This window comes from Prunus persica, chromosome G2 (assembly GCF_000346465.2).
Source record: "Prunus persica cultivar Lovell chromosome G2, Prunus_persica_NCBIv2, whole genome shotgun sequence".
Taxonomy (NCBI): domain Eukaryota; kingdom Viridiplantae; phylum Streptophyta; class Magnoliopsida; order Rosales; family Rosaceae; genus Prunus; species Prunus persica.
Window position 1 is genome coordinate 22,196,928 of NC_034010.1, and position 9,391 is coordinate 22,206,318.

The 9,391-nt window shown below is 34.4% G+C and overlaps 1 protein-coding gene across 1 annotated transcript; it reads right to left on the bottom strand.

Annotated features, from left to right (window-relative positions):
* On the bottom strand, nucleotides 5,327-8,568 carry LOC18787058 (1-aminocyclopropane-1-carboxylate synthase 1). The gene is made up of 4 exons (XM_007218994.2): nucleotides 8,100-8,568; nucleotides 7,868-7,999; nucleotides 7,611-7,771; nucleotides 5,327-6,787 (listed from the first exon to the last, which is right to left on the bottom strand). Exons 1-4 carry the CDS (start codon nucleotides 8,271-8,273, stop codon nucleotides 5,776-5,778), a joined length of 1,479 nt encoding a protein of 492 aa, XP_007219056.1. The 5' UTR covers nucleotides 8,274-8,568; the 3' UTR covers nucleotides 5,327-5,775.

Here is a 9,391-nt window from a genome sequence, read left to right on the forward strand (position 1 = left end):
GCAATTACAACTAACCATGTGACCTAAATGCTAATTAAAAATAGAAAAATTACAGCAATTAATTCATTATGCCATTAAGAGTATCTGCAATGATTGTTCAATAGTTCAATACAATAGAAAGAAAAACAAAATTACAATATATATATATTTTAAATATATTTAAAATTGGTCTTTTTTTCAAGATCTTTTTTTTTTTTTATAAAAAGCGATAGTAATTTTATTGATAACACATAAAAAAGTACAGAGTAGTCGCAATGCCAAATATGAGTACAACATCTCCAGTGACCAAACAAAAGATAAATTGGTTTGATCTGGAGAGAATTACATATGCTAGAAAAACTTAAAAACTCCAATTTGGCAGACAAGAACTATCTGTACTTAGACCTACAATACAAATCCACCACGCAACGGCAGTAACGACGAATTTGCATCGAAAAGTCGAACACGAAATACATACAATAGCAAACTCCTATTGAGTTTCTGAGAATTATTAGACTAAAATAAACACAGAAACAAGGACACCGCACCACTTCCTCTCTAGCAAACCAAAGAGACTCGTAGCACCAACATGGCTAAACCTCTTATTTTGCACAGGCTAAACCCGATCCCACACAAACCAGCAACAATCACTTTTCCAACTCCAAACACTAAATTGGAGCGAATTCCATATGCGTGGACCAAAAGCTGCAACAAAATCATGGCGTCTACGGTGGATTGCAATACTTGCGTAAAAAACACAACGAAAACCAATTTAAGAATATTTCAATGATACAATTTTTAGTGTTGTTAAATTTCTATATTTTATTTTATTTTATTTAAGTATGTTAAAAAAAATATATGAAACAATATATAACTATTAATATAAAGCTATTGAACTGTATCATTGCAAGTAAAACTGTAATTCAATTTAATAAATACTAAAATTATTGAACTATTGAACAACCATCGTGAATGCTCTTACAAGAGAATGAAGGAAGTATTTTCTCACCGTCTTTGAAACCCACATGATGAGCTTAATTAATAATTTGTAATAACTCATATACTAAACGAGAGGCACGTGACATTAAGCATAATTTTATTCTTTCTACCTTGTTCTCATCCTATAAAGTGGCAACATACATATGCACAGGACTGTATGGCCGTACAAATATTCCTCCAACAAAAAATTATTAAATTATGAAAGATATATAAAATAGAAAATGTCCATTTGATATGATATATATATATATATACTGAATTCTGAACATTCCAGGAAGTGTGTTTTGAAGGCAACCAAAGATGGAAGACCATATTTCAAAGCAAAATATTTGTTGCAATGGATCTGGTCTTTTCAACTCTCGTGCCAACCATTTTCTGTGGGTGGTTTTCATTTTCAAGAGGAATTGAGGATGGCTGAAGGCTTCAACCCCAAGAAAGTAAAGAAATAAATAAAGAGGATCTCTAGGTTCAATGGAAATGGCTGCTTTCCTAAGTTTCTACCTCATTGAGTAATTAACATACTTGAAAATCAAAGTAATAATTTTTAAACATGTGATTAACGTTTCACTTACTCCACCAACGCAAGGGTAAGTTTTTTCTCACCTATTGTCCAATGTCTACCACACTAACAAACAACTCATAGAATTAAAATCCATTTGAAAATGACTTATACGACTTAACTTTCATTGAGCCACTGAATTACTTTCATCGTTATAAACGAATCAAATGACACTTAATTATGACGATTACACAGGTTGATGTCTTTTTCCCGTGAAGAATTAAGTTGTCAAGTGTTGTATACATTAAGAGTTCGATTTCCCCCAAAAAAATTGTTGTCCTAATCTTTGTGAAATTGACAACCATCATCCTCATATCCATACTTATATATATATATATATATATATATATATATATATATATTGGATGTAAAGGACCAAGACTAGCCAGCCTTATCGTCAGTGACTCAGAATGTACAGTAAAATTGTTGTGGCTGGAAACAATATTGTGTCCATCGTACGTCAATGATTCTTACAAATAGTGTACTTACAATTATTCCCATTATATTTCTACATATAAGTTGGTTTTTGCGTAATATATATATTTTGTGCAATAACTATTTTCCGAACAAAAGAAAATATACAATATATGTGCAATAACTCATTTCCCCACCCACCATTCTTTGTTTCTTTTGACATACATTATATCCGGGCCTTATAATGAAGTTTTTTTAGTAGTGTTTGTATTATGGAATTTTAAATGCGCATATATTAAAACTCATGAAAGATAAGCACACTCACAAAGTCACGTGAGGAATCTGGACATCTTGTGGGGTGGTGATCTTCTATACGATTTGAAATTCGTATGAAAAATTAGTTGGTCAATTCAATCTATTAAAATTTTAAATTAATTTTGGATAAATTCATCATAACTCGTTTAATAAACGAGTAAATTTTAGGTCAATCCGCCGTCAACATGTTAAAATACCTATATAATCCGTTTATTAAATAAGTCGTGTCAAAGGAGATATCAATGCTAAAATAAGCAGAGAATCCATTTGGGTATAATTTCACCATCACAAAGAAAACAACAACACTCAGTTGGACGGCTAGAAAAGGTTAACACACAATTAATAAGGTTGGATTTTGTGGAGGTGGAGCAATGAGAGCATGTGGCAAAATTAGACGTGATTGCATGGTCCCTTTTAGTCTAAATAATGGATCTTGAAGCCATCAATGGATAGGTGTACTGAAACATAAAGGAAAAACACTTTCGGTTCAGAAACAAAATCAAAAACAAATAAATACATGTCCCTACCTTGGCTCACCTATGAAAATGACCTCAGAATTACGTTCCACTTTGGTTAACATCAACCCAAATCAAACCAAACAAATATTTATACCATATGCCAAATGTCGTTCACCTTCCACCACTTTAATTAATTAGGTGAAAATTTCTGACCTTTGTAACAATAAAAGTGAAACATATTTATACACGTATGTATAGTGACAATTTTATTTATTTATAGGGAAAAATTGACTACTTTCACTATTAATGTCAAAATATATCCATAATTTCGAGCCAAAACGATTTATACATGGCATCCAATTGGACAGTTTTATTTATTTGGAATATAAAACAAGTTACAATAATATTATATATTAAAAAAATGTAATATGGTGCGGGAGCTGTCACATACCCATTATGTATATGGACTAATTAAAACAAATTAATTTGTTTGTATGTATGTATCATAATATATAATTAAGCTTTTTGATTAATGTGATATAATCTGTTTTAACAATATGCAATGAGTCATTGTGACTTGGAGTTTTCTCAAATTGAGTCAGCAATTAAACATGCAGCACTATCATAATATATTATATAAAAATATTTTTTTATTAATGTGTGACGATGATGGTGTATGGCCATGATTAATCGGTTTGGATTGTAATGCTTAACATCCAACATATGGCTATGATGTCACGTACTGGCCTTTATCCATCACTAATTCATCTAATCTAACTTAATCTAATTTAGTTAGCTAATTAAAGAATAACACATGTACTGATACGTGATCATACTAACGTAATATTCTATAATTTATCGAATAGTAGAGATATGTAATTAAATTGCTTTGCATCATGTATAGTTCAGCTTCCAAAGTCACACAGCATGCATGCGCATGATAGTGGTTGACAAAGTGCCAAATTAATCCTAATCACTCTCTAATTAAGCAGTTCATCACTTGAATTAATTACACATATATCCAAGTCATTACACTGATTCAAAATATAAATATTCTAGCTATAGGGTTAAGTTGTCCAATTTAATTGGACAACCTACAAATATAAAGCATTGTTCTTAATCCCAAAAAACTTTTCAGGGCTGCATTAATCAGCACCCAATTAGTCATTATAATGAGCAAAAACTACCATGGTATACGTTGAAAAGGAAATTAAAAACACAATCAAACCTTAATTATTTTTCTAAACCATCAACTAGATGCACACACTAGAGCTAGCACATAGGCTGAGGTCACGTCCCAACTCACATATTTACGTAACCTTGGGTTAAGATGTGATTCACACCTTAATTATAGAATTTAATAAAAACTATAACTAAAATGTGAAGAAACATTTAAATAAATAAAATATATATTTCACATAGAATATTTAGCGGAAACGATAACATTTGAAATCTTAAAAATTTTACATTATTTTACAAGTTAGAACTACTCAAGAGTTCACTAAAAGAGTAGCTCATTATTCATCCACAAGCTTTGTATACAAATATGCCAAAATCATCACAAGCTCTAGATTTCAAGTTCATTACCTGCAAAATTGGTTAGGGGGTGAACGAAACCACAACTCAGTACAGGAAATTGATATAACTAAATTAAGTGACATACAATCACACATCCAAATATCATATTATTAATATTAATGCATGAATGCTCTTCATCTAATGCCGTTAATTCATATAACTGGACAAACAGACCTACATGTCTCATACCATGCTTATACCACATGGTCCCGAATGCCCATTTATATGAACTAACACACATCTCAATCATCCCATAATTTTTCATTTTGTTAGTCATTTTGTCTAACTCCTTGTCGCAAGTCCCGTATCACCCAATAGAAATCATGTGCACTGTGGGATCCATGAGATCTGGTACCTACCAAGAGTTAGACTTAACTACACAAAAGATCATATCCATTACCCTCTTTTCCATCATTATTTTCTCAATCCAACAATTCCAGCCAATTTTCATGACATGATATAATTATGCCTTTCACATATCCTATATATCTTACAATAATGTAACCATTTAAAATATCTCCAATGTATATATAATTATACCAACATTGTTCAAATAGTCAAGAATATGTAAACACCCAATAAAAAGGAATGTCAACCAAACTGTAATACCATGCATAATATAATGCCCACGAAATTTAATTAAATCAATATCTGTAAAAGGCCCCCAAAAAACCTCCTACCTTGACACCAAAGCTTTTGTTAGAAATGTAAGTTGTTTTCCAATTTTCCACCGCATCCATAAATTCTGTCTCCCACTCTTTTTTCTTGATAATTCTACTTCTTTCTACCTTTATTTCTCTCTCACTTTCTATTTTATTCTTCGTTCCATTGCCTCTACACTTTTCTGAATAGGGAAATGGGACTTGAAGAAACAAATGTTGTATTTATAGGACTCCAATGGCGGTAACTATGAGATAACTTCAATGTTTAAAGATCAACTCCTTATTTCTTAAAGCCCAAGTAGCTTTTCTTTCACTCTAAGTCAAAGAAGGATAAGAAGAAATATCATGAGGACACTTATTGATGACTCAACATTTATTTCATTGATATCTCATTAGTTTGCAAGTAAATAAAACTAGTAAACCAATTTGGCTACCATGTAAGTAATTTGCATAATTGATCGACACATACTAACTACATGGAGCATATAAATAACTCAATTACATAGCCATGCATGAAATATTCTAAGTAGATAGCCATGCACCAAATCCTACTGCCATTAACTAATTTTAATATTCAAAGAAAATTTTAAGAAAATCATCAAAACTATAAAATAAAACAATTAAATAAAACATAGACTTCCATAAAATTATTATAATACTATAATTTATTATAAAAGTACAACAATTATAATTATCATAATTTGATACTTTCCAAAGTAATTGCTTTTAAAAAAATAAAATGTTTTGACCTTTCTAAATAAACTTTTAAGAATACGTATTCTCTCATTTAAACTGACCACCCTTATACTTTTTAAGTCTTGGCTCGAACGAGAGGAGAGTGAGGAGACATCATGTGTGGTGACAAAACATTAACACTGTCTTGATCAAATCTTCTGGTTGATGATGATGAAAAGCTAAGCCTCAGATTGCTTTTCCAACGCTTAGGGCTTTTAACTTGTACTGCTTGATCTTGAGCTTTCTTCCCTTGGCGTACAAATGTTCTGATCCTTTTGAGTGCAACTTCCACAGTCTCGTCATCCATGTTTGCAAAACAAACCCTAAACCAACCAGGCTCCACGCACTTAAAAGAAGACCCTGGGGAGACATTGAGCCCCACTTCATTCACAATCACACGCCAAAGCACCATCTCACCATCAAATGTTTGATCTTTCAACAGCCTCCTTAAGTCCATCCAGCAAAAAAGGCCGGCATTGCTCTTCAAGCAGTTGATTCCCACTTCCTCTAGCCCCTTTGTGAAAACCCCATGCCGCTTCGCGAGCCTCTTGGAGCTTGTCTCCAGGAACCTTGCCACAAACTCTTCATCCAAGAGCATCGACGCGAGCATGTGTTGAGTTTGGGACGAAACCAGCCCGAAACTTGACATCTTGCGGCCGATGTTCACCACATCATCATTGTATGAGTAAACTATGCCGACCCTCAAGCCCGGGAGCCCCATGTCCTTGGACAAACTATAGACAATGTGGATTAAATTGGGGTTGCAATTCATGTTTTGTATGACCTCGGAGATGCATGTGAAAGTCGGGGAGCTGAACACTGTAGCTGCATAGATTTCGTCACACACCAAGTGGATGTTCTTTTGGTTGATGAATTCCACAAGGCTTTCGAGTGTGTCTCTGTCCAAGGTGGTGCCCAATGGGTTTGATGGGTTTGTTATGATCAAGCCCTTCACGTTGATGTTGTTCTTTTGGGCTTTTTCATAGGCGGCTGCAAGTGCTTCCTTGGTTATTTGGAAATTGTTGGAGCTATCGCAATCAACCGGGACGATTTGGACACCAGTTCTCCATCCCAAGTCTCGGTAAAATCTGCAATTAGATGTATAAATCTTAATTATGACCGGAAATGATTGAAAGATTAATGACTTGTAATTAACATTTCATTAATGCATAGTGGTTAAGTAATTAACGTCCTTTGTGGTCCGTCCATGAGTTTGGTGAGCAATTTATTTCCATACATACGAGAATGGAAATTGAAGAGAATTGTAGGGTTTGACATTCAAGTATAAAGACTGACTTTTCAGAAAGATGAGAAAGAAACGAATTTGGAATTTTGCCCAAACATCCAGCTGTAAACTACTCAGACTAATCTTATTGATGCGTATTGCTTGGAGTCTTGAATGTCAACTATGGAGTCAAAAGCAACTAATAACAATATTATTATACTCTTATTACTTATTAATCAACATTAAAATGACTGCAAGTTTGATAAATATCATTATTAGCCGACTAATTAAAGTCTATGCGAGGTCGACCTAATTGTCTCCTGATATGGCAATTCTCTGACCAAAATACTTATTAAAATATAATAATTTATTATTGTTTCTTAGATATTTAAAGTCTCTGTATCTTGGAGTCCAGTTGACGGCCGATATAAAATCCCAAATAAGATTTCAACCTGAACAAGTTGTTTTCTACCAAATTCTTCAGCCTACAACTACTAGCCACTGCATTGTGTCCACATATTAAGAACACGTGGTCCACCAAACATGAGGTAACGCAAGGCTTTGCCTGAATTCTCAAATATTTGGCAGAGGGGGTACGTGGTATAATTAGCAAAGTACGTAAACAACTAAAACACAAGATGATATAGACAAATTAATGTAGAAAATAGAAAGGATTTAATTCTTACGCTGGATAGTAAGGAGAGGGGACGAGGAAGGCGTCGCCGGGGTCGGCCAGACAGAACATGACCAGCTCGTTCGCTCCGGTGGCTCCACCGCTCATCACAACCCGGTTCGGATCAAATGTGACTCTACCACCTCTCGCTTTCGACATGAACATAGCCACAGCCTGAAAAATATATTAATTAAGACCATGTAATTAATTCATGTAATAGAAGGTATACTAATCGTAATCCATGCAATATATATATATATATACACATACCTTTCTGAACTCGGGAAAGCCATGATAGTCTTGAAAGATGGCCACGTTCTTGAACTCCTCAACTCCCTCGGGAGTGCAGATGGAGGCTTTGGGGTTTTTCTTAATCCAGTCTTCGATCAAGTCGAAGGAAAGCTGAAAACCAAAACCAAAACAAAAGTAAAAACCCATGCATTTTGTTATTTATACATATAAATATAGGGTTGCTCCATCTCCAAATTTCTCTAGAGCGAACCTGGTTTTCTGCAAGACCCATCTGAATAACCCCCTCGGGGTTTTTCGTTGGGTGGAATGGGTTTCTATCGTACGCCTTCCACCCATCGAAGTAGGGTGAGTTCTCACCATGGCCCTCGCTGGTTGCAATCTTGGAGAGTAACAACCGATTCGAAGTTGCTGATGAGGAGCCCATTTTCTTGGTTCCAAAGAATACTCACACACAAGAATAATATTAGTGGAATTTTAAGTGAGGTTTGCAAGCAAGCTATCAATTGTGGGGGCAATGGTTGAGATGGTGTTGGGAATTTATAGGCAGATGATGGCAGATTGGCAAGCAGGAGGGGAAGCAAACGTTTTCAAAGGTTTTTTTTTTTTTTTTTTCCTTTTCAAAGTTCAACTTTGGAAAAACCGACCCCCCAGAATAGAAATAACAGAATTTAATTGTGTTGTTATTGGTCAATGGGCGTAATTGCTTGCGTGTTGTACGTTGATATCCATCCATATCCACGTGTACACCAGTAGTGTACTTGTTGGTGGTCCTCACTATTTTTTCCATGAACTTCTTTCATGAACTTCGTTTCAATTTACATATCACTTGGTGTTATCGTTTCACACAATAAATTTAACGATATATCTATTTTCAAATCACAATCCGACCCACTCTAAACCTTATTTTTTAACGCCTTAAACACACACATATGATGAACGTATTTAGAGAATCTTAGTACTAATTTTTTCTTTTTCTTTCAAGTGATGTGTGGTTGGTTGTGTTCTTCCTAGCGATGAAGCTTCCCTGAAAGCACCATGAGAGAGAAGAAAGCTTTCGGTGTTGACTAGCTTGAAGTATACATGAGACCATTTTTAATTTGGCCGGTATTTGGACTTATGCACCAATAGTAGTAAATGCACAAGACACACACATGTAGGAAAGTCTCAAAATCTAAAGGGCACTGCTATTTTCCTCTAGGTTTCCTTTTCCTCCACGGTTTCTTGTCAGAGTCCAAGTTTTAGTTTCAAAGTATCCCACAAATTTTGCCTATTTTGGTTTCCGCGTTAATGAGCTCAGTTTGCATCACATTTACTCCATTTCCAAAAGTTATGAGGGAATGCATTTACTTCCCGTATAGTTGGGAAGACTTTTAATTAAGCCACATCTCAAAATCGCTTCTTCACACGGTCACAAAAAACTACTGAAATTAAACGCAGTCTGTTTGGGGGTTTGCCTCTTGTTACTCTATAGGGATGTACAAATTTCAAAATTTAGATCCGAAAGATAAACATGTACACCTAAAAGTAGTATAGCGCCAACTA

Coding starts and splice junctions, on each gene's coding strand:
- LOC18787058 (XM_007218994.2), bottom strand. CDS start 8,273: ATGGGCTCCTCATCAGCAACTTCGAATCGGTTGTTACTCTCCAAGATT. Junction 8,000..8,099: donor TGGGTCTTGCAGAAAACCAG/GTTCGCTCTAGA, acceptor TTTGGTTTTCAG/CTTTCCTTCGACTTGATCGA. Junction 6,788..7,610: donor CCCTCTCCTTACTATCCAGC/GTAAGAATTAAA, acceptor ATCTAATTGCAG/ATTTTACCGAGACTTGGGAT.